The 25903-nt window shown below is 33.9% G+C and overlaps 4 protein-coding genes across 10 annotated transcripts in view; 2 read left to right on the forward strand and 2 right to left on the reverse strand.

Annotated features, from left to right (window-relative positions):
* The window catches only part of LOC110411879 (SNARE-associated protein-like protein), a 5220-nt gene extending 4095 nt beyond the window's left edge, over positions 1–1125 (forward strand). Inside the window, exon 4 of one of the 3 annotated variants that reach the window (XM_021422233.2) lies at positions 694–808. The gene's annotated coding sequence lies outside the window, so the exon portion shown is untranslated. Of the gene's footprint in view, positions 1–693 lie in introns of all 3 variants that reach the window. The other 2 variants (XM_021422232.2, XM_021422234.1) reach the window with 2 other exon arrangements.
* A 924-nt stretch (positions 1126–2049) lies between these two features.
* Positions 2050–7267, forward strand: LOC110411878 (Putative methyltransferase family protein). Of its 3 annotated transcripts, XR_016350986.1 has the most exons (9): positions 2050–2194; positions 2305–2372; positions 3200–3319; positions 4194–4267; positions 4352–4409; positions 4484–4585; positions 5148–5259; positions 6686–6985; positions 7077–7267. XR_016350986.1 is itself a non-coding variant. In XM_089782881.1 (8 exons), exons 1-8 carry the CDS (start codon positions 2082–2084, stop codon positions 6804–6806), a joined length of 768 nt encoding a protein of 255 aa, XP_089639007.1. In that variant the 5' UTR covers positions 2050–2081; the 3' UTR covers positions 6807–7267. The 3 variants fall into 3 exon arrangements, 2 of the variants coding, with proteins under 2 accessions (XP_089639007.1, XP_021277906.1); XM_089782881.1 differs by having other exon boundaries at positions 6686–7267; XM_021422231.1 differs by having other exon boundaries at positions 3218–3319; positions 6686–7267.
* Positions 7268–7634: 367 nt separating this feature from the next.
* Positions 7635–11724, reverse strand: LOC110412471 (MutS2). Of its 2 annotated transcripts, none has more exons than XM_021423005.2 (6): positions 11286–11722; positions 10998–11103; positions 10733–10785; positions 10078–10209; positions 8910–8982; positions 7635–8069 (listed from the first exon to the last, which is right to left on the reverse strand). In XM_021423005.2, the coding sequence occupies exons 1-6, from the start codon at positions 11661–11663 to the stop codon at positions 7978–7980; spliced, it is 834 nt and encodes a 277-aa protein (XP_021278680.1). In that variant the 5' UTR covers positions 11664–11722; the 3' UTR covers positions 7635–7977. The 2 variants fall into 2 exon arrangements, with proteins under 2 accessions (XP_021278680.1, XP_089639058.1); XM_089782932.1 differs by having other exon boundaries at positions 8031–8063; positions 8909–8982; positions 11286–11724.
* A 3404-nt stretch (positions 11725–15128) lies between these two features.
* LOC110412201 (F-box protein At2g32560-like) lies at positions 15129–19022 on the reverse strand. Of its 2 annotated transcripts, none has more exons than XM_021422708.2 (5): positions 18174–19010; positions 17956–18035; positions 17611–17789; positions 16962–17036; positions 15129–15716 (listed from the first exon to the last, which is right to left on the reverse strand). In XM_021422708.2, exons 1-5 carry the CDS (start codon positions 18846–18848, stop codon positions 15529–15531), a joined length of 1197 nt encoding a protein of 398 aa, XP_021278383.1. In that variant the 5' UTR covers positions 18849–19010; the 3' UTR covers positions 15129–15528. The 2 variants fall into 2 exon arrangements, with proteins under 2 accessions (XP_021278383.1, XP_021278384.1); XM_021422709.2 differs by lacking the exon at positions 15129–15716 and adding an exon at positions 15835–15901 and having other exon boundaries at positions 18174–19022.
* Positions 19023–25903: the final 6881 nt, after the last annotated feature.

The following is a 25903-nucleotide window of genomic DNA, read 5'->3' on the forward strand; positions in this document are numbered from 1 at the left end:
AATAATAATAATAATAATAAACTGCAGGACAATTTCCAAGATAAGTGTCTTAGTTTGATTTAAGACATTAATATGCTTAATTAGTATAATATATACTAAACACATGTAGATATAGGTATAGGGTGGCTAAATTATTATTGCTGCTACCACTTAATCAACATCACCTTCCAGTCTAAACATATTATTGTAGTTTCATCTTTTTCCAGAAAGATTAGAGCCCTCCTATTTTCTTTTATTTTTTGCTATTTAGTTTATATTTTTTAGGCAACTTATAAAGGGTAAGGTTAGGTTGGGGCTCATGGTTTCCAAATGGGTGAAATGTTTGCAAATGCTGGACCTTGATAGGAGATGCTTCTCTGTTATGGAATGCTATGGAAGTTATGAAACAGAAAATGATGGAAATGTCAATGTATTCATGAAAGGCTCAATGAGGATATTGGTTGTCATTTTTGTAAGGTGCTTGCATCGAGGAGGGTAAGCTGTTCACTTAATGACTCGAAAACATTACCCTCTGATCTGTTCATTTACAATACTGTTGTCATGCATTACACACTTAACAGAATTAGGAAGTGTTAACACCAGAAACGAAGAGAGTACGCATCTCAAACTTACCTGGAAAGTATACAAACTCAAAATTTTCCAGTTTTCTTGTCTGAAAGTGTAGACTTGTGGTGTTTTTTGCATGCCCTGAAGTCCCTGTGGACTTGCTCAAATGTCAAAGGATATGGTGTTGTTTCAGCAGGATGGGAGAAGACTAGAATTGGTCATGCACATTTCTCTACAATTTGGAGGATAGACCAGCAATCAGCTGACAAGATTGTAGGTGCTCTGGTTTTTCCTTTTCCCATTTGATCAGTTGAATTCAACTCAAGCATTGGGTGGTGAGAAACTCAGAAGTGCAAGCTGACTCAAGCTTTTCAAATGTTCATCTGTGAAAACGGAGGAACATTTTGTAGTGTGATGGGGTTGGCTGTATGTAATTCCTTGACGACATACCAACACAAAAATATTGGCATGTTTTGAACTTAAAATGAAAATATAGCAGGAATACTAACTATAATTTATGTACTAGCATTCAACTCTCTTAAGAAAATCTAAAATTGTAAATTTGTATAAGTTTTAAAAGTTAAATCTCACAATAATTTAATTTTGAATACATCTTAATAATAATTTACTTAAATGGTGGAAAAGATAATCCCTTCTTAACCTTTTTAGTATCAGTTGTGGTAATAAAAGAACATATAAAAATTCTCAAATGGTAATTTTTTATAACAATTTTTCACAGCGCATTTCAAATGTAATTTTTCAATTGCAATAATAATGTCAAACTAAACATCACTTAAACGTGTGTAAATCAATCACCATGTTAATAAAATTTGATTGGGAAAAAGAAATACAAATTTTTTTATAATAATTAAAAATTGCTATTGACAAGAGACTAATGATAAGTGTCACAAATTTACATTTTCAACTCTAAATATATGATTATTAAGTGAAAAAAAAGTTTTTATTTATAAATTCAAAATCAATCTTATTTCTCATTAGTGTGAAATATGTGATTAAAAATACGTATAGATGATTATAGAATCTAAAAATTAATTATAACATACAAGAATCATGTGTTTGAAAAATTTATTAATTAAGTGACAAATAGTTAATTTAATTCTATTACTAACTAATTAAGATGATGATTAGTTGTTATAAATGCAAGATTAGAGACATAAGAATATATAGTTTCTCAAATTCTATAAAGCTGAATTGATGGAATGTAATACAATCAATAGCCAAAATTCTCAAATTCCCCAATCTTGATTTTGATTCAATTTTCATTTTCACTCTAAAATTGATATGATATCAAAGCAGGTTTCAATTTTAAACTTGTGTAGATTAAAATCTCCAACAGGGTTGAGTATTATTAGCAAAATTAAGTTTAAAATACACTAAAATTATATTTTCCTTAAATCTTTCTACTGAATGGAACAAAAAATTGTACTCCCCGTGCGGGCCCATTTCTGCACGTATGGTCGGAGTATATATATTTTTGCCTGTTCACCTTACGGTGCGTTTCCCAAAGGGCAACAATGGAGATCAAATCGGAGGTTTCTACTCTCCTTGAGGAAGAGAAAAGGGACAGGCCAGAAGAAGAAGAAGAGGATATCGTTTGCTTGGACGAAGCTTTCTTCATCAATGACAAGTATTTCCACACCCTTTCTCTCTTACTCTCTCTAAAAAATCTCTGTCTCTCTGTTTTTGATTCATACAATTCAAAAAAAAAAAAAACAAGTTGACTGTTAATGTCTGCAGTTACCAGTTAACTACTTACACATTTGGGTCTCATGTGCTTCAGCTCTTTTGTCTCCAATCAGCTTCTAGTAAGTTTCTTTTTTTCTTGTTTTAGTTAATGACAACCCCATTTTTCTGTTCGTAAAGATACGCTGAGTTGGCTAATCAAAGTTCCTTTATGTTCTTCGAAAAGATTCAATATTGGTTGTGGGATTCTCTACTTTGTTCGCTTTAGTATCCTAACTCTTTGAAAAAACAAAAACCCCATAAAGGCTTTGTATATGTCGAAGAATTTTGATATGTTCCTGTTAAAGTCGTTTTAAAATTGAACTAATAATTTCTTCATGTTATCTTTTAAGTATCATTCACGTGACTTGTCTTTGGTCATTGTTCTGATAGAAGCAGAGACTGGGATAAATGCCCGTGGAGATGGTCTTAGTTTAGTTTCTAGGAACCAGGGTTATTACTTAACCAATTATGTTCATTACTAAGTAATTTGCATGAATAACTAGATTGGAGGTAAAGTGTTGGGACCAAAGGAAATAAAAGAAACAAGACAAAACTCTTTAGTGCCCAAGTATTCTACTCTTTTCATCTTAAAGGGAAATTCTATTCTGAATTTAACGTTTTCCTTGACTTTATCATTCACATTTGATCTAACATTACACTAATTCTATGGCACTTCCCCATATCTTCCATTTGCAATTTCTCATCGATATTAAAACCAAAATAACCCACTTGATGTGTCATGATTTGGACATTGTACTTGTGGCTAAAGGCTTCTGATTCTATGTCATATGCATGCTAAGAATCATTTATTCTATTTCTTAATATATTGTGCGTTTTTTTTTTTGAATTTTTTGGTCTAACAGTTGCTTTGAAATTGTATATAAGTTACTAACTATATGTGAAACAGCTGATTTTGATTTGACAGGACAATTGGTATGGCCTGGTGCGATGCTTTTGAATGATTATCTCTCTAAAAATGCTGAGATGCTTCAAGGATGTTCCATAATTGAATTAGGCTCTGGTGTAGGTGAGTCATAGTCTAATACATTTTACTCTTTCATTTTTCATTTCCAAGGCACTAATCATTAATTATTAAGGCGTTGCATTTGGCTGTTAGTTAACAACCTGAATCTGATTTCTTGCTTGTATGTGCTTAGCCCTTTGAACAATCCTCTGTTGTGGTGCTTAAAACTGGTAGATTTTTGTTGCTTCGAGGAGATGGATGGAAGGGTGATAGTATATAATTTGTTAGTCCCCATGCACCCCACTTTGGCAGTCTTTATTGATTTGGAGCATGAATGTTTATGTGCATGTATAGTTTGTATGTATATCTGCTGTCATGCTGATATTTTGGTTGAAGAGAAAAGGGGCCCAGGGGTTTGTTCATTGAGCTGTCTTTCTACTTAAAGATTTTTCTCATCCAAAACAAGATGATTAGGGTTGATGACAAATGCTCAATGCATCTTCATGGTTTAGCTGGTTGATGAAGCTTGATGTATTGGTTAGGTCTTGTCATATTTTTTTGCTTGCTTTCTGAAATAATAGGATGAAAGAGTTTAGGCAGTCCTATGTGTTTGCAAACAGTCAAGTTGGCTCAACTCAACCAAAACTCAATTTTTAATTGCTTGACTGAGCAAAGAATTTTTTCAATCTTGAGTTTTATAATTGGCTTATTATGTAGAAAATAAATTTTTTTTAGCATGCTCAAGTTATAGACCACAATTATATTTGAAAGATTGGATCTTGCCACTCTAGCTTTTAGTCCTAATTCCAGCTCTCCTTCTCTGAAATATCCTTTTTTATTATTATGTTTATGGAATTTCCTGGTATTCATCAATTTGTTGTGCATTTGGTCTTCTATTTTGCCTTGATGCCATGGCATGATTCCTGCCACCTTATAGGTATTACTGGCATGCTCTGCAGCAGATTTTGTCATCAAATTCTTTTGACTGATCATAATGATGAAGTGCTGAAGGCAAGATCACAAAACTAATTTTCAGTGCTAGGTATATATTTGGTAGGTGTTATCTCTAAATTTCATGTTGCCAATCATATGCAGATCCTGAGGAGAAACATAGAGCTGAATACATCTTCTGAAAATCCTAGTTGCAGTGCTGGTGAGAGAAATAAACTTGATTGGAAATGCTCATTTTGGATTAGCTGATGTCCTCTTTTCACATCTTACATGCAGCACTAGATGCTGAGAAGCTAGAGTGGGGAAATTCTGATCACATTAACAGGATTTTGCACAAATATCCTGGAGGTTTTGATTTGATACTTGGTGCTGACATTTATATCCTGATTTCTATTAATTATTCCTTTTCTCAAGCAATGCATAAAATACAAGGAAAAAGATTGAGCTTATGAATGATGAAACTGAGAACAACATAACGCAAAAGCCAGGAATGAGCATGCTCTATCATGATTGTCTAGGTATTGAGCACCGTCTAAACACTATCCTTCCATACAATTATCATAGGATATGACAGTAGTCTGTTTCTTCCTAATAACTTATTAGATACTTGTTTTAATTACTCATCCTCTTGACCAAGTCATTATTTTCTTTCCAGGAATTGAATGACACTCATTTAACTTTATTGTTGCTGGTTTTTCATTGGTTACTTCTATTGTAGTAGAAGTCTGTTTTGTTTTATGGCATAAAAGTAGACCCAACTTTAAATGCTGTTTGGTCATGTGATGGCCTGATTGGACCACTGTAATATATTGCACAAAAAACTGCCATTAAACTTGATAGTGAAAAACTACACTTTTTTCGTTTCATGTGCTTTCATTCCTTCTTAGTAGTTGCTGTTAGACAACTTGAGACGGAAAAACCTGCCCTTGACAATATCCAAGCTTCCAGCAGTCAAGTGTTCCTTTGCTTTTTGATACTGTAGAACAGCTCCTGCGCAACAGGGGATGTGGCCATTGCAAATTCATACTAGCATATGTATCTCGAGCAAAAATGTAAGTCTGTTATATTTTCTTTTTCTTCCTCCATTGTTCCTGACTATATTGATTACAAACCTGTCTACTTCATAATGAAAAAATGACGTTAAAAAGGCTATGAACCTCTGTTCCCTGCTACACTTAAAGCAGTTAACCTTTTATGCATTCCCAAATGTTGATTCTGATTTTTGTTATTGAGAATTGGACAGTCTTCTTAAAGTTTAGGATAAATAATGTGGTTTAGGCAAATTTCAGTTTGATCCATGTTTAAAAGTTTGCCGTTTTATACCATCAGGGTTGTTCCCTCACTTACAGAGGGTTAGACATATTTTTTTATGAAATGGACAACTTACCTCTAAAAAGTACAAATATTTAAGACCTTATTACATATTTGACACCTGTAAGGTAGTCATACGTAAAGAAAAAAAAATGAACAATGTACACCCTGAACTTTCCAAATAATGTACTATGTTAATCCAAATTCTAACACCATTAACTTACCTATATAACTTATTGGGGATACAGCATCTGACTAGTATAATTATGCCATGAATACATCATGTATTAAATAAAAATGGTAAATATTGTGAAAATTTCACATGGATGCAATGTGGATGTCACTTGGCATTCAACCATTGGTCGATCTTGAACAGGAATATTACTGTCCACGTGAAAAGAATATATATATATATATATATGTTTTAATTGGTGTTAGAAGGATGTTGATTGTTTTATGTGATATAAATATGACATGATACTATTGATCAAACGTTACATATATAAGCCCCTTGGCTTAGCGGTGTTAGAATTTGGATTTGGATAAAGATGATACATAGTTTCAAAGTTTAAGGAATATATTGTATTTTTTTTTTTTTTGCTTCAGATATCAATATGTAAATTGTATCAAAATTTAAGTATCAAATGTGTAATTAACTCAAAATTTGAATAAATATAAATAAGATGTTCTTGGATATCAAACATGGTGCTGACTTGTTAACTCTATCCTGCAGTAGTGAAGTTTGAGGATTTCACACTACCTTTAAGATGTTTGAACCTTTACTTGTTTGGGGTTGCCATGTTTATGATTTATAAATTTTAAACCTGAATACCTGATGACTTCTGCCTCGTAGTTTCCAACCTTCTTCTTGCACCCTTTATTCTCAGCCATGGATTTTTCATCTAAGTGATTTATTTATAAATATTACTGGAATAAAAGCTGCCAAAATACACTAGAATTTACCCTTTTTTTATGTTAAACACACTAGAATTTACTATGTTTAACATATTATGATTTTGATCTTTTCTCGGTTTTATTTCTTTTTAATACTTTAGTATGCCTGAAATTCGAGATGATATATTGTTTATGGTGCAAGCATGGTGTCAGTTCTACAAACAATCAGTGTCAAAATGCTGTCCATTTATTCATGTTGGAATCTATATGCAGGATGGATTCAATGGTTATTACAGAAGCTACTCGGCATGGTATGCTGATAAATGAAGTAGCTGGGACACGCTCTGTGGTTGCAAATCTCGAAGGAGTCATCTTTGAGATCACCCTTTGCTAGAGGTGCTGAATATTCACATTGGACAGGAGAATATGTGGAGAAGCTAGTAATATACATGAGGGCAGAACAAAGGAATGATATCTAATGTGAATATGGTTTAACTAGCCGCTAGATGTTTCATTTTTGTATGCAATGCTGCCACAGCAAGATTCTTACTTTATGGGAAAAGGATTTAGATGGTGAGTAGAATTTTGCTTTCAAAATATCTTGTTACTTATATCTAAGTCCTGTCTCTTAAATTTTGAATGCACTTAATTACAATGTTCTTAGGACTGGAAAGAGATGCACTACATTGGATTGAATTGCCTTTTTATATTTGTTGATTCAGAAGCCCCATTAGTCCATTTGGGTACCATGTAATTTTAGTTGTTGGGTTGTTCAGAATTGTTCTGTAACATTTGCCATGGCTGCAGACTTTCAATTCCATGACAAGTATCTTCATGAGTTCAATACTATTCTGGTTGTCCTATGCACTATGGATAATAATTTCCTCTGTGTATGCTGTTTCACGACAGCATGATCTAATTCATCACCCCCACAATCTCCAAAATGGTATTTAACTAGTTTCAATCATGCTTGGTGGGAAAAAGGTCACCGCCCTCCAAGGCAAATCTCATATGCAACTAATCATGGAATTCAGAGCGCTTATAAGAAATACATTCAGCACCAAATTTAATCAACCAAGAGAAATTGCTTCCACATGTATCCTAATTACTAGGATGGAAAATGAAACTATGTTGAAAACTTATGATAACAGGCTAACAGCTAAATTATGATATATCACAGCAACAGTGGAGGAAATATAGATACAAAATTGCACAGTGAAACTGCAAGCAGAATGGATCTGCTTCAAAAATATGCTTTTCATTAAAAAAATTTTAGGTTCCCTAAAATATTCCTTCATATGCTAACTTACAGCGCAATGTACCTTGTAAGGATATTGGTTCCACAAAGATAAAATATACAACTTCGGTCAAGCCAGCTCACTCTCAATAAGTTTATAGACATTAGAGCTCTCTGAATGCAATCCTCAAGCTGCAGTCTATAATCTCCTACTTTCATACCATTAACCATTCAAATTAGCCTTACCAGATGGTTAACAGTTCAAACTGCAGCAATGCAAAGATGAACTGCGGTATAGGAAGTTGGCCACTGGTACAAACTGCCGGCTTCATGGGACCAAATTTTCTATGACAAGTGACGGATCTACCTTCATTCTCAGACCTTTTCCATATGCAGCAATGAGAAGTGCCTCAGCCCGTCCTTAGAAATTCAAAGAGAAAACAGAATTCAATGAGAAAATAATCAAGTTAACAAATGCCACTAAGAGAAGAACTAAAAACGAAATTACGAGACCCTGCTTAAATCAAACTTTGTCTTCTAATCTCAGGTCAAAACACCAAATCTACAATTTGAAAAATCCATTTGCTAAGAAAAGTAAATAACGAGGAGCATGTGATCCATGATGCACACTGCATGAATCACTGAAGATGTTTGGTGGCAGCATATTTATGGTCATCAGTTTTTAGTACTTCCGCAGGCTGCATTTCTTTCAGTTGTTAAATGTTGGGAATGGTCATTCTCAGATTCTATGGTCTCCTTATAGGAAGGCCTTGAAACTACTTAACTTGTTGGTTCCTGCAAACGTTGAAGACTCTGTGAGGATGAGAAAGCAACTGTATCACCTAACTTTATTATCTCCATAATTAGTGTAGGAACAACTTTTAAAAAAAATATACCAGTTCGTAGGTCAAGGCTAAAAGATAGCATAGGCACAGAGGGCTTGCCGAGTAGCATTAACCAACAAGTTGATAAGAGACAGTTTTACACCAGCATTGATTGAGAGCAAGAAGGCAGAAAAAAAGATTCACATAGCCTTAGCTATTGAGGGCTTCTATGCAATTTTTAAGTAACAAATGAGACAAATATCTATTGGAAATAAAGGGGAAAGAAAAAGAATAATCATATGGACTGTAACTGGATCTACAATAAAGCAGATGGAAGGAAACTCTACAGAATGCAATTGGCGATTATATAAAGCTTAAGTGTTAACAGTAATGAATATAGATTAGAATGCTATATTTTGGAAACAGGAACACATACCATGATCCTTTTTCCTTTTCAATAGATCACTCAATGAGGGAAATAAAGTTGATGCAATTCTCCGACTATCATCCTGTCAAAACCCAGAATGATAATAAATAAAGGAAACTTATAAAAATCATAACTGAGGCAGCATTAATAGCTTAAACTAATGCTGTGAAACTTAAGACACTATGCTGCATGCAATGATTGAGACTGATGGCCAAGGAAAGAAAAACTTCAAAAAGTTCGCTTAATTACTTAGACCCACAGGTGCAGCTACTGTGCCGTAAGCACATGCAACAGTCAAGGTGCCACGAATCACCTTCTTACCAAAGGGGAAGGCAAAGGTACATGAGGAATGCTACAGAAAATACCATATTGTTTGAAACTTCCTTCACAAAATTAGAGTCATTAAAATGGCAAAGGTTCATGCAAAAAAGTGTGACTCCAATTTATTGTCCATACATCCTTTATCCAAAGTCAGAGTATAAAGTATGGGGTGTCACATGATGGGCCTCAAATTGTCACCTAGCCTGGTTTTATGGACTCTTCCTTACTGAAGGAATTTTGTAACTGAATTGCATTAATAAAATTTCTTCTAACTTTAAAATAAAAAAAGAAAAAGAAAACAACGTGTCAAGTTCATGAAAAGTTTGAAATTTAAACTCATTTCAGAAGAAGATCCAATTTACTTTGTTTACATCAATTGTTTGCACTTGTTATTAAAATTTCAAAGCATGTACAAGTATAGAGTGATGTTATAAGTATAATACATTACCATCAGCAACCTCCCCTACTGTTTCAGTTGTAAATTTTAAAACTGAGAAACAACTCCACTGCCCATCCACCCCCTTCACCAAAGAAAAAGAAAAGAGAAGGAGATGGGGAAAAAAAGGCTAGAAGTGCAATCAGCTTCACATTTCCAATTCAAAGGCAATATGCAGCAAGTTAAGAAAAATGACTCAACTGATTTTTTGCATGCATCTAAAAAAATTGTAGTTCAGAGAGTGATCACACACACACACACATGATTGCACTCTCTTTTCCTTGCCACATGTCTCTTATCAACCCCAAGTTATTTCACTTCTATGCATACATAAATGCACTGTTTACCTTGTTTATCTCAAATCATAACTAGGTCAACAGGCATGAATCAATCATTACAGAATAACAGTAATATACCAACCTTTGTACAACCAGCTCCAGTGAGTTCAAACCCTTTCTTCCACAACAAAGACGGCACTGGAACCACAGAAAACCCAGAGGCAACCAGTATTCCAATCCATAATCCATACCCAAATCCTCCACTCCACCAACCCTAGATTAAGAAACAAGAAAGTAACTTCAGCAAGACTATTAAAATTTTGCAACAATTGATCGGTCATTTCTTTTCCTAGTGATGAATGTAGGAGAATAAGGATGTACAGATGCTTTCCCAACTATGTAAAAGAAAGTTCACAAAGGGACACTGCAACAGCTAGAGTGTGATTTTCACTTGAAGGTCTCAGGTTTGATTTTTGGAAGGGGGAGGCCGGGATTTGTGGGATGGGAAAGGGCTACCTCCCTTTCTGTAGTTCAAGATCAACTCGATAGGTTTCCATAAGTACCAAAAATAAAAATAATTAAACAACATTTAAGCCAATAGAATTTGCAAGAGGAAACAGAGAATGTTTAGATGGGACAGAGATAGCACCAACAGATAACCTAAGGTAACAAATTAGAGTTGCGAGAAAAATGGACAAATAACAGCAATTATGATGATGATGACGACGGAGCCAGGAATGATAAGAGAATGATTGGAAAGGTCGAACAAAATTCCATTGTTTGGTAACAATGCTGACCTGTTTCCCATCTTTTGGATAGGGGATAGATTGCTCTATATATGCAGCAGTACCTGAAGAAAGGCAAGCCCAATCAATGCAGAAGTAAAAGTGGAGTTGAAAAATAAAATTTCAACCTTGTATCTATAAACACTACCAAATCATGACCATACAAAGATAGCAAAAAGAATCAGTAAACATAAGCCAGGCCTCCAGTTCACTTATTCTCCATGGTTGAACCACACATTGGAAAAATTCAAAGAAAGAGAGAGCCAGGGAAGCATACCAATTGGAGCCTCTAAACTTCGAACCAACTGAACAATAGACCTGGCATCTAAACGTTTCCGAACTTTGTTCCCAACTCGAACAGGCAAGTGCGGCGAATCAAATACCTAAAACGTTGGATGAAAAAACCAAATATCATACACAATTTAACAAAAAAATTAATGCCCAACCAATTGCAAAATGTTTATAACGCAATTAATTAATTCATTCCAATTTTAGAATACCTTGAAGAATAGAAAAAGATAATATTTTTAAAAAACTGATACTTTAAACTGTTAGCGAAATGTACCTGGGCGGAGCAACCGGAAGAGTCAGTTCTCAAGAGAGCCAAGGCACCAGAGAGGTCAGGGTCAATACCAATGACCCAATTGGAATCCGCATTACTCCGGGTCGGATCCTCTCCGCTGTCAGGCAAAGGGCAAGACAGAGAGTCCAACCAACTCTCCTTCAGAGCAACAGCAGCAGCATCAGCAGCAGAGAGCTTGACGCTGTTCGTTGCAAAAACTCTTCTTGTTGTTGATGATGGTTGGTGGTGTGGGTTCAGAGAAAGAGAGAGTGAGTAGAAAGGTACAAGTTTAGAAGAGGAAGAAGAAAGAAGGGGTTTTAGCTTGGAGGAGAGTGAGTTCATGTAATGGGCTTGAGGGAGGTTCAGTAACTGTGTTTCCATGGAAGATTCATTTAATTTCTCCCATTCTATACTAGTAATTCCTGCTTTGGCTTACACCCGGGAAAATAAATTTTTGTTTTGCAAGGATATGGTTCCCCCCAATCGAACGGCTTTGAAGCCTTGCTACTTTTTTTCCATTTGATTTGATTAATAAAATTTAAATAAAAATTTTATTTTTTATTATATTTAATTAATTTTTTGAATTTTATTTTAAACTAAATAGATATTTACAACTAATTATTGATTAATTATTTTTACCAAAATATCTCATTTTACATCTATTTGCTGTGAAAAATAAAAATGATAAATAATAATGTTATCATATTACATTAATATGTCACATTATTATTTATTATATCACATTAATTTTATATAATATAAAATTATAAATAATATTTTTATTAATAATAATTAATTATAAATGAATTTAATATAAAATAAAATTATAAAGATTTAATAAAACGTAATTAAAAAATTATTTAAAATTTTTTAAATAATTTAAATTTTTTAAAAATATTATCTTGTTTGAAGAACAAAATTGAGCTTACTTGATTTTAATTAAAAAGCAAAATCAAAATTCAATTTAATTTTCTTTAAAAAACTAAATCGTATTAAATTGAATTTTTCACCATTCTTTCAAGCCACCAGTAGCACAAATTTAACGATTTGATTCGGCTTTTCTATTTTCTTGTCACACGTTACATTAGAGCAATTGAGTATCAATTTCTATATTTTAATTTTTAACGTATTGAAAATTCGATTTAATAATTATTATTTCTATTTTAAAAATTTTAAAATTCAAGATTTGAATTTTCACTTTATAATAAAACGTTCTTACATTTATCAAAGTAAAAATATGCATACACACATTTAAGACAATTATAATATGCTTTACAATTAATATAACACATTTTTATTATTTATTTTATGAGAATTTCTAATGATTTACCGCATAAGAGTTTGTTTATGTTTGAAACTAACTAATAAGATCCAACAACACTTGAACATTTAATTTATTAAATAATTTTTTAAAAAAAACAGAAAAAAAAATTTCTTTCTTCAAATTTGAAAAAAAAAACTAACACGATCCAACAACTAACAGTGAGTTATATTTATTATTAAAATTTATGCAATATTCAGCACCATATTCATAATTTGCTCATGGAATATGTCACGAGCAGGTTTTGAGGTTGACTGACATGGAAATGTCTGGATTATTATTAATTGCAAATTATGAAGCTCAGCTCCGTGACTCAAGTGGTAGGATATGTTTGATTTCCTTCGGCAATCATTTAGCGTGAATGATACCTAAGATCTAAATCAAGACAAAACTACTTGTTTTCTACTCAGCTTTTATAAATTGTTTACAAATTACAAAGCCAGGTATCTTCAGGCAGCCGTACATGCTACGAGACAACAATTGTATAGACAAATGCCTGGTCTCGGATCATTCGCAAAACCACAAGGCCTGGCGTGGTTGTTTACAATTTTATTAAGACACGATGATAAACTGTTAGTCATGCTTACAACATCTTGACAATAAACAAGTTTCGCACTTTTGAATGTAATCTTGAGTACTTGTGGTAAGTTGTTGGTAGCAGAGAGCTAGCTAGGGACATGAACCCGTAATTTCTTCTCGGTATCATACTTGTAGCTGGCTAGTTTTAAGCTTTGAAGAATAATTTGGAAGCTGTTGACCGAGGTTTTAATATATACATGCATGTCACTGTGGGGTTCCCTTCAATTCAGGAGCGAGAATTCGGGTCTGTTTTCAGAATCTATAATCCAAAGCTAGCCGACGATCTTGATAGTTGAATTGATGGCCAGCCTAGACTTTTGCAGCACAAAGGAAACTATGAGCATGAAACCTCAAACGCCCAATGATCCTTTCTATATGAGTGCTCCGGCGAGCCCGAGGAGAATCAGCTTGGAAGGTTTGTGTTTCTATAGTGTCCCAACTAGTCCCACTAGGAACACCCTGAAGGCTGCATATGATCTCGACACTGAGCCAACGACACCAAGAACTTTTGAAGACTCAAATTCCATTATTGATGAATTCGAGTTTGAAACTGGGAGTCGTTTCAATGTTGACGAATATGGATTCGAATCAGAGCCAAAGTCCGAGTCCAAATTGGAGGATCCACATAAGAACCATGGTCGTAAGGAATCACTTCCTGCCATGGCGTTCGCTGATGAACTATTTTCTGGTGGGAAAGTCCTGCCACTGAAGCCTCCGCCGCGACTTCAATGTGCCAATGACAACAAGTATGATAAACAAAGCTCGACTTTGTCATCTCCCAGGTCGCCAACTGGTGTCCTAAAACTTCCATTTCAACGTAGGAGCTTGTGGAATGATGATTTTGATCCCTTCATGGTAGCTTTGGAGAACGTCAAGGAAGAAATAGTTGAGAAATCGCAAGCGAAAAATCGTAGACGGGCTCGGTCCATGTCACCATTTAGGGAGATAAGCCGCAAGGGAACCTATGACTCATCAGGCTCGAGCCAGCAGCAAATCAATGAGTTGGGTCTCATATTACCAACGCAACAATCAGAGCCCAACTTGAACAAGAGGATGGAGAGCAATGAATCAGCCTTTTTGATGTGGGTTCCAGACCAAAACAGGCAAGTGGGTCTTCAAGAACAGGTGAAACAAGCAAAGAAAACCCCAATAAAGTTGGCAGAGCCCAAAGGGGTTCTTTTTGCAAGGAGAGCAAGGCTTGTTAAAGTGGGCCATGAAAAACCGAGAAAGACCAATGTGATCACTCCAACAGTGGAAGAAGGAGAAAGTGCAAGCGCAAGTGGAGAAGCTTGTACAATGGAAAGCAAGAGCCAGAAATTCAAGAAATTCCTTTTCAGGAGTGGATCCGTGAGAAAAATAAGCAACGAGGAGAAGCCTAAAAGTTCATATGCAACAGAGTCAAAGACTAATATTAAAAGGAAATTTAGCTTTAAGTCCATGGGATTAACCCAATACAATGAGGAAAAGGGTGTGTCTCGAGTGACCAGAATGACACTCGTACAATATAGACCTAAGTTGTTGCTTTGTATGGGCTATGGGGCTAAGTATGTGCAGTAAAAGGTGCCACCAATCTTTACTTTTGTTTTTGTTTAGACATTGTGTTTATAATTTGCCGAAAAACAAAACAGCCCCTAGATGTTTGGGTGAGTCTATGTTGTATGGAAAATGGTGATTAATCTCTTGATCTTCTTGTAAAGCCTGGTAAGCTAGCTGCTGGCTCCGTTATACGAGAGCTAACCTGGTCATGCTCAAGATTTCTTTAAAAGGATGATAATTACCTCATATGACTTAAACTTAACACTTGGGTTATCTATTAAAAGAAACTTGTTTGCATCTTGTACCCTAGCTTGTTAATATGGAATTACTTTTAATTTGCTTATTCCTTAAAGTTGAGTGTATGTCATGTATGCAAGTGCACGAAGGAGAAAGAGAGAGAGAGAGAGACAAAAGCAAATTCTCTTGCTTTCTTCATATTGTTCAGTTAGTCATAATGCTCCAACAAAATTATAAGGCTGGAAACAAAGGATAATTTACAATTCCAAAGCTCTACAGGGTATATGATGTTTGCATAAAGTTGCCATTCTCTATTCCTCGAATAATCAATGGGCTCCCAAATGATTATCGACAAAAAACCTTTACATAATCGTGGGACATGCCAATAAATAAGGGGATTTTACATGAACATTGAACTTTAACTCCACATTCTTGCAACTTCGAAGTCGATTTTCAATTTCCAGGAGCACCATTTATAGAGCAGAAACCTGATAAGCTTTGCCTAGTTGGAAGGAAAATAGGCCATTTGTATTGAAATCGCGGTGACATTAGCAAGCATTTGTCTGCACAAGGCTATTCCAGGATTTCAGCTGGCCAGAGCCGCTTCCATGTAGTAATCTCCTCCTCACTGCTAAGTTTTCTGATTCCCCCATAGAATCCATCTGCCTCATTTCCCTCCTCTCGATGGTCTTTCCTATCGATTGATGTGCGTCTCCACCTTGAGCCAGGGGTGTAATGATTGAACTCCAACACTACTGTGTCTGCAAGCATCACTTGGATGTTAGAACCAGGCAATAACACTCGAACATCAATTATGATGCAGGATTTAACACTGTACGTTCAACTGAATAGCAATAATTGAAGCTTTTATCTGAATACCATTACAGTAATACACTGCCTGTGAGAACCACATCTTTCATTTTTCCAGTTAGTTCCACCATAAATACTGCGAGTAAACAATGAATAAAGAAAATTTCTTGAAATCTCAAAACTGCGATATACAATAATGCACGAAACAAATTATCCAAAAGAATAAAAAAGATGACGGACAACACAAATCAACTTCGTCTTTTGAAAAAAGATGTAGCTTTTGGACTGAAATGAATGAAGGCCTTTACCCTGTCTAAAATTGACTTCAAACAACTGCACGATCATAAAAGCTAGAAGCTTTTACAATTATACACTGAGGCATTTTTGTCTGCTTAAAGTATATTTATCTATTTATTGCAACAAATGTGCTGTTTCTGCTTTCTCAAGTTGCAAATGATTACCCAACGAGATTCTTTCCTTCTTTTACGGTGATGGAGAAAGGATAAGGGAATTGGTGCTGATGTAAGTTCACTAGTGGGGCATTTGAGCTCTGTGGTTTGTGAACTTGTGATAAAAGACAGAAAATAAATGAAAAGTAGGAAGTGTAGAACAACAATTGCCGCCCCACATAGCCGAAAGATTCCAAATAAGCACAAACAGAGGCCATAGGAAACACAGGGTTCTCTCAGTGTGGTTGGCCATAAATATTCTGCTGAGACAGAAGATATCACAATGCTGGTGGAAATTATGACATGCTGACAGTGATTTGTCTTGGGGACCAACCCAACAGCACAACCTAGGCCCATGTATTGGAAAAATGGGATTCATGACAACGACCAATCCCAAACTGCGTGTCATCCATGAAAGTTAACTTTATATTCATCTCATCCACAATTTGTTCATGTCTTATTTTAAGAATATTCAACCTAAATAGCAAAATTTGAAACTCCCTTGGTCCTTCTCTCTCTCTCTCTCTCTCTCTCTCTCTCTCTCTCTTCAAAACCGGGTGGATTTTTCTCTCTTGTATTGTCAGCTTAGGTACATATGCCCCTTGGAGTTGTTTAGAAGGCAGATAAAATGGGATGCTTGCAGTATGAAAGCAATATTTCCAGAGACAATTAGTTGCTAGATTCCCATTTCTAGGCAATCCAATGGAAGAGTACCATTTCAAACAAGAAAAGATGAGATCAACTTACCACTATTATGACAACGGCAATAATTTTCATTCCCATCACATGACTCCAAGTGACCAACCACACCATACCACCAACCTGCAACATATATGGTAATCTTATCAGCAATAAAATCATTATAAAATGATTAATATAAATTATTTAATATTCACCTGATGGCATACCCATTACATTAAACTATTAGTAGAAAAATGATATCAACAATACTTGATTAAGAATTCCTTTTATAACAAGTTGCCTGCTGCTGCTTAATTCTTGTACTATAATTAAAAGCTTTCCTCAACCCATCAGAGAAGTTGAGATGATACTTTTCAAAAAAAAGAAAAAAAAAGTTGAGATGATATTCGGTGTAACCAGCTTTTTGTGACAGTCAATAATGGTATCACTAAGGTTGAACAGGTCTTCTTCAATGGAAATATATATATGCGAACTCATCTTTCTGGGCACTGCACCAGATCTTTCCTGGAAGTACGAAACGCTGCTCTTTTTTTTTTTTTTTTTCTTTCAACTTAAACCAACCTAAAATTCCTCAGGAAAATTTTGGAAATGAATTTAACGAGCCCCCACGGGATAGGATTCCAAGTAACTTTAGAGTAAGACAAAACAAAACAAACTTATCAAATACTGCAAGAAATTGATATGAAGAACTAACCATAAGGGAATTCTTTGTTTCTTCTCCATTGAATCTCAATGTTATCACCTGGGCGTAGCTCATTCAAACAATCAGAAATATGAAGATCGTGTGGTGAAGTATCAATAGGTGGTGCTCTTAGCCTTTCCCACGGCACACAGTTCTCTATGGCCATGGCCCTCCTTCCATGTGGAGGGTACCTAAAATTATCAAACCAATCTAATGTCAATCACCAGATTAATATCCAACCATTAGGCGTATTTCGATCCTCTGAAGAAGAACCTACTTTCATCTTCCAGGACACAGTATGAGAAAGTTTCAAAACCAAAATACCACCATCAAAATTATGGCCATCTCCCAAATTACCTGGCTTGGAAAGTGTCAGTACGGGGATCATATCTGAGCTCCGCATCATAGCATGACAACATAAAGCCAACATGGCCATTCTGCAAAACAGCAGGACAAAGAATTTCGAATCAAAACAAAATTAGAATAAACAGCACAGAATCTGCTGATTAAATTGGAACTAGCATAAATGTATAGCTGATTTAACAGCTGGGAATTTGGAGTTTCAGAATCAATACCTCACGATTATAGACCTGAGCAGGGAACCAGAATCTGCCAGTTTCAAGAGCAAGATACCAACACATGATTGAATCATCTGGCAAAGAACTCTGCTTACTACTATCATCAACCTTTGATTTAACCCACCAAAATGGCCTAACAATTGATAAAATCCTCATCAAACCTTTTGGCTTCCCCTGTTTTACATGACTTGAATCCTTTCTTGAAGCAGTATGCCATTGCCACTCTCTATAAGCCGCAGGACCAATAACTCTACCCCACTTCTTTTTCAAATGCTTTACCCAGAAATGATCACTAATACACCTACTTCTCAAAGAGCAGCAAACACCTGCCATACTACAGAGACCAGCAGGTGGTAGCCTTTCAAGAATGCATTCTAAGACCAATTCTGGTAAGTCCAAAACTGACATCACCACTTCTTCAACCTCCTCAAAGTTATCAACTTTTGAAGTAAAAGACATCTTTTTTAGAGACATTTTGGAAGGGATTGTGGTAAAATAACTAAGACTAAGACTATTTTTTATCGACTTGAAAATGGAAAAAAAGGGTACTTCTCTCCAGAACCAGAGAGACAATAATCTCATCTCAGTTGCCCATGCTGGGAGTGGCTTCAAAGTTAAGGACTTCAAAAAGAAGATGAAGGGAAAACAAGTGATGAAGAAGTAAAGTAGCATTCCAAAATATAGAAAAAAGGTGAACTCTTTCTATGGGTCCAAATTCAATTATATAAGGCAAAAGGAAAAAAAAAATCAATGGAAGAACCCAATTGTCTCTCCTCTTCCCTCACCCTTCCCTTCAAAAACAAAGTGGGATCTTCAACAGAACAACAGGAATACCCAACTTTGATGAAAAACAAAGGGGGTTTTATTGGTTAATATGAAAGCCCACCAAACCCCAGAGGTGGGCCTCCCTTGTCAAGTTCTTATCAGAATAAAGATTAGTAATATAAGAAGAAAAAAAATAGTCTTTTTCTTTTTTAACAAAATTTGACAACAAAAAATTACCTCAATCAACCCTAAGACCTAAAAGAAAGCTAACAAAGCTTCTCTTCCCTTTTTTTTCTACAAGAAAAGAACTCAACCGTACAGACAACCTAAACAGCTGTCATGTAATAAGAAGGAGGTTTAGTGGATACACCCAGAAACAGGTAGATGAAGGAAGATGGTGGTGGGGTTACTGAGATCTGATATGGGTTTCTGACAACTGGAAATTATACCCTCAAAGAATATTTATTGAAGATAACAAGTCTAGATACAAAGACCCATATCCATATAATCTCTGAAAAACCTTTCCTTTGTTTAGGTACAAAACAAAAACATAAACACTAAAAAACCTTTTCTTTTTCTTTCGAAAATAATAAGGTGAGAAAGAAAACAAACAACAAATCTGAGTTAGTTGGGATTGAATGAAAAGACACCCGAACCAAAGGAAAGAGATTGAGAAATTTGATGAAGAAGTTGATGAATTCACCTTAGTTCATCAAATTTCTCTCATCTCCTTTTCTTCTTTTTGTTTTCTTTGGGTAGAAGAAAATAGGGTGCGTAGGGATGGCTACAGGAAGACAAAGAATGGGCGGTTAAGGTTAAAGGGAGAGATATTTATTTGTGTGGATATTAAGAAGAATAATAGAGAAGTTGCATAATTTTTATGTTGCTAGCATTATTAAAAAAGATTTTGGCTTTGCCTGTGTCTTGATCATGAGCTTTCAACAAGTTTGAGGAAAATCCGTGTAGCCAGAAAAAGCAACCGCTAGGATAACGTATGAAAGGAATCATTGATATTATTATAGCGGTGAAAAGGTTTGGGATATGTTCCAGTAGGCCATCTGCCTATTCAGTTTAAGTACTTCGAGCCATTGATTTAACACAACCTGGCAGTAAGGATTGGAGGATGGTGACCCCATGACAATTCAATTCCCACACAATATCACTCAAGTTGATTTAATTGGATTACTATCAACTTTTGCTTCCTTTCAACCTAGGCCGTTAATGCCTGCTCTACTCTTCTTTTTCTTGGAAGGCAGACGGCAACCTCTATTACTCATTTATTATAGTAATAATTAATTACCACTAGTTTGATATAGTTTTTTAACCTTGTTCCCAATTTAAGAAGTTGATTCAGAGCTCATTAATTAGCAGGTTAAACACCTTAATTGTGAATAGCCTAATTTACAATATTTTTAACAAAATTTCCCTTAAATACTTTTTTTAAATCTAAAAATTTATTGGGTTTTAAACTGTATAATAAAAACTAACTCTTAATCATTTTATTAAATCTTTTTATTCAATTACAAGGATCGAACATCTTAATGTAAACTTCAAATTAAAAAACTTTTGTCAATGTAACAAATTTATCAATTGAAATTTTATATAAATGAGAGTTGAGGCCCTTCATTATTTTAATCAAAATTTTGTGACTTGTGACACAAAAAAAAGTTAAAACATCGAATAAATGTCATCTTTAGAGATTTTCACGAGTGGAGTTACTTGTTCGAAACTCGGGGGCCCAACTTGTCATGAACAGGACTTGAATATAGAATTTTAAGCTTGATTTCGATATTATTCAATTATCTTATTTATTTAATTAATATATATATTTTTGCTAAGAAGGCAAATAAGTAGCACATGAGTAATTGAGTTAGCAACTAATTCTGATTAATTATATTTTCCACATGGTTTAAACTCTTGCATTCCTGACTTACATCACACAACGGGGCTGCATCAAATTATTTTTAATTTTAAGCTGAGCGGCGCCGGGCACGGACCAATGATGAGGGTCAGAAATCAAACAAGGTTAGGCCTAGGGTGCGGTCAAGTGGCACTGGGAACTGGGAAAGCACAGTTGAGTCCGCCAATGAGAGCGAACTTTGTATCACTGGCTGGTGGGCTAACATGTGACTTGCACCTGCATGTTGCTTTTCGATCTCCAAAAGAAAGGGAGTTCCAATTTCGAAGGTAATATAATAAATGTTTTTTTAATGTTTCTTTCTATCGATCTGAACGGCATAAGGGCAAAAATATTTTTCACTTTCAATTATAGTCCAAGCAAAATTGTTACAAAAATATTAGACACTTTGAAAAATTTTGATGAATTTAATTACATGTACATATTTTAAATAGAATGCGTGTGTATTGACTAAGACATAAATTTTTTAATTACTATTAAAATTGAAAAAAAATCGATTTAGAAACTTCCACTTATTGATTTTTTTTATTCTTAATTTACAAGTAATTTCGGGTTTGGACCCTAACAATCCTTAGATTGCTGCCCTTTAAATCATTTTTTCTTTTTTGGTTTCTTAATGTTGACTGCTTCATCTGATTTTATAGGAGTTGATTATGGGTTTTTGTTCAACTCAATATTAAAAGAGTTGACCTCAAGATTAGAGAAAAGGGTGAAAAAAGGCCTCAAAACTAAGAAAGAGCTGGAACAAAGCTGGACATGAAAAGTAAAAAATCAATCCACACACGAGGCCAAATCCAACCGACAAATTTGGACGAAAGTAAATTTGTAGTAATAATAGTAACTCTTTTGGTTGGTTTGGCAGTGGCAGCTTTGTCAAGCCTTGATAACGTTTGTTTGATGCATGTATCAACAAGGAGTTGAAAAAGAGTCCGATTAGAATTACAACAAGGTTAGAATATATCAATTTAGGTTGATTTAATTGGTTAAACGGTTTTAAGTTTGAATGTTACAATTTAATGAAAGAATTATAAGATTGGTGGATACAGTTGGTTTTGGCCAATGACAACACATGCTTGATTACTCTTTCTGCAACAAACTGACAAAAATAAAAATAGATAATCATTGGACTGAAGGAATTTGGATCTCAAATGTTGATTATTGAGAATGGAGGTCAATAATGGTGGGTTGGGAAGTAGATAAGGTCCTTCGGCCTACTCCATGACTGGTTCAAGGAAGGAGGTCCTAACATTTTCATTGGTTGGTGTAGTGAGGCAACGTGTATCCAAATCAAATTATTTTGTGACTTTTTTATATTAAAAAAAATCCTCCTAATAAGCAATCACTTGAGACACCAAAACTATGGCTGCAAAAGTCATGATAGGTAAAGAAGTATATATAATTTATTTATTTATTTGTTGATATCATATGGGGGGAATCGGAATGGTGGGGTGGGAAATAAAAAGATTTTGAGACCAACAACTTTTTGGGAAATTGGCATTTGTCAATTGTCATACACAGAAAACTAAATGAATCTTATCTTAATGTATTATGCTTTGTCTAACATTATACATATAAAGCCATATTTGATTGGGGGTAATCCATCTGCACTTTACTCTGTTAATTCGGAATCATTGCTATAGAGTGGTAATTGATTGTTAAATGGCCTAAATTCAAAAGACAGAAATAATAGCATAATGTGTAGATATTACAAATTTTAAAGGTTAAGATTTAATGTCTCATTTTCACACTATTTGAGTTAATATATATATATATATATATAGATTTACATTTTAGCATTTTTCATTCCAAATATTATCCATATTGTTGCAATAAGTAAACCACATACCTAGCGAGCCAAATGCTATCTTTAAGAAGAGACTTGAATTTCCCCTTATCTTGATCGGTGGTCTTAAGCTTTGCTCCAGCATATTAGGACCAAATATGAGATATCAACATGGTTTGGTGTTGTAAAATGTGGGTGTATTAAAAGTTTTTTTAAAAAAAATCAATAGAAATGGCTTGAAGGTGAGCTATAAAATGTCGCTCTGTTTGTTTAAGTTTATTTCTCCCATTAATTATAGAGTACAAGAAGTTTAATCAAGTACCCTCAGTACGCAGTGAAACTTTATTTGACTACATCTGCACTAATGAAAACAAATCACTTTCATTTTTTAACGAAAGGCGAAATTATCAGTCTTATACAAGATTTTCTGCAAGCAAGCAGCATATTAGGGATGATTTAAATTTTTAGAGATTGTTCTATGATAAAGTGCTTTGAAAAGGTTTTTACCTTGGTTATTTATGTTGGGAATGACATAATCAGATTAAACGTAGTAGAATGAAACAAAAAAGTTATAAACGAATAATAAAAACATTCAATACTTATCATAGATCTCTTTGATGGTTTTAATACAAACAAAACTAAAAGAGAGGAATAATCATAAAAATAAAATCACCTCTACTAAGTGATGTGGCTATCACAATGATACCTCTTCCTTGTTTTAATATGTGGACATTATAATGGGAGTAAAGAACCTGAGCCACTCAAATGCTTGGCCTCTAAGAATTGCACACATGATTGCACTTGAACTTTCATAAGGAGGGAGCTTTCTCAAATATGCCTTTATGCTAGTAAGCTGGACAACAACTTATCCTCTCCATACAATCACACTCTTTCTAGTCGAAACAAAAAGTTGGAAAACTATTTTTTCAAGTTACTCAAGAAAGTGTGTGGCTACGTTTTTTTTGTTAGTTTTCTAAAAACTCAAAAAACCTAACTTTTGCGTTTTACTTGTATAATGAGGAGTAGTTGAAAAGTGATATTTATATCTAAGCCAATTAACTTTTTAATTGTAAATAAAGCCTCACTATTGCAACCCTTTATAATATTGATCTAACATTTAATTAAACTTTTTTAATTAAGTCATTATAAATTAAAGTTAAAATAAATTTACTTTATTTGTTTGCAATTAAGGCTTTAATATTATAATTAATTATAACATTGGCCTTATACTTAATTAAACTATTTTAATTAAGTCTTTGTAAGTTAAAAACCTAATTTATAATTTAAGTCCAACTTAATCATCACACTCCCAATTTAATTCATAATGAACTTATTTTGTGTGACCCATCAGGTTCTTAGCATGTTGATAATGGAATTAAATTATAATTTTTATTAAATTAATTAATTCAATTCTATAGACCAAAATTGACATCTAGCAATGCATCATGACCACTCAATTGTTAGAAGAGTCAAAAGGTTCTTTGACAATCTTTCATTATACAATCTGTTAGTGTAATTTATTCTCTCATCATATATCCCAGAAATGATAAAAAGCATGGTATAGTGTTACTCTTATTGATCTTCATATTTGTTTTTAAAGTTAGATTATTAGTTTTATAGAAACTTATGAAACCCATTTTTATAATTTCCAAGTCACCTTGGTAAGTACTTCAACAAGTTAATATTAACTAAGAATTATTAAGAAATGTCTCATAAATCACTTAGGGTGATGATCCTTTATTGACTACTCATTTACTTTCACATGCTTCATCATACAACCAACCATGTTTTATTTTGGCATCTTTAGTAAAACTTATAGGGATATGATCAAATACATAGCACTCCGCATATAATACAATTTGGTGTTTCAAGTCTAAAAAGTATTTATACAACTAACATATGAGAAATATTTGCATAGACACTACAGTAAGATACTAAATGCATTTCTCATGCAGGGTCATGTTCAGTGAACTTGTACATAGAATAATCATCTACATTCTAGTTTCAAGTATCTTTGTACTTCAATCTATGAAATCAGTTATTTACTTCCCAATAAGAAACATAGAATGCACTAGTCTCTAAGAATCATTAATGTCTAGTCTCAATGATACATCGACCAAGAGCATTTAGAGATTATATTTTGATGCATAGGAATTTCATAATTGTAACATATTACAAATTTTTTGCAAAGCATATCAATCTCATGGACTTCATCTAATAGACTTATAACCTTTATAATTGATGCCTTACTAATGAATGAAAACCTTTAATCATTCAATATGGGATAATATGATTGCATGTTTGGAACTAAATCTTGACCAATCTCAATTGACTTTAAGGCTCATTCTAATAGTTTTTTTTATATAAATTTTCTCCAAGAGACACATCTCTTTTGTTACCCTTTATCAAAGAAAGATGACCTTTAGAAAAGGTTTAAATACTTACAAATAGGATTATTCATTATAGATTAAAATTTCAATTTCTACCTAGTTAATCATCTAATTTATGAGCACTTAGGTATTTGGCTTATTGGTTGATGCATGATCCCTTACCTAGAGAGTATGGTTTGAATCCCCTCTCCTCCAATTAAAAGAAAAAATCATCTAATTTATGAAGTTAGTTTGACCAAAATCACTCTAATAGTAAATTCGTAGATTTGAATTTGGGCTTTTTGTCTATTAACATATTGAACATATCTTTGTTTCACTTATTTCTATTATTATTGAATATTGATTGACTAATCTTACGACTTAACCAATTAACCTTACCTTTCTTTTGTTTCATTCTGAAACTTTCCCAATAATCTACCATCATTTTTAAAATAAAATATCCAATAATTTTAAAAGTCTTATGCATAAATGAATTTCGATTTAAAATCTCCATCTTAGTGAAAGTGTTTTCGAACTAATCAAAATTTTATGGTAAACTTTAAATCTCTGAATTAACAATTTTATATAATTGGTTGTGCATTAATCACAAAGTAAAATTTCAAAACTCATCAAAAAATAATTTAGAATCCACTAACAGTATTCCTCGACCATGTGTCATGTATCTTTTTTATTAGTTCCATAAGAATCAATTGCCCTTTAACATCTAGAAGTGACATCACTTCCACTCTTATAGGTGAATTCCATAGGAAGTGCCCTAGGAACAAGCACTTCAGCATATTTTATTATTGTTATGGGTTCGTTAAGAATATTATACTTAACTTTCTTTTCTATGCAGATGGGTATCAAGGACTAAAACTTTACATCCGAGATG

Source organism: Theobroma umbraticum, unplaced genomic scaffold (genome assembly GCF_002168275.2).
Source record: "Theobroma umbraticum cultivar Fairchild unplaced genomic scaffold, ASM216827v3 scaffold_95.0, whole genome shotgun sequence".
Taxonomy (NCBI): Eukaryota; Viridiplantae; Streptophyta; class Magnoliopsida; order Malvales; family Malvaceae; genus Theobroma; species Theobroma umbraticum.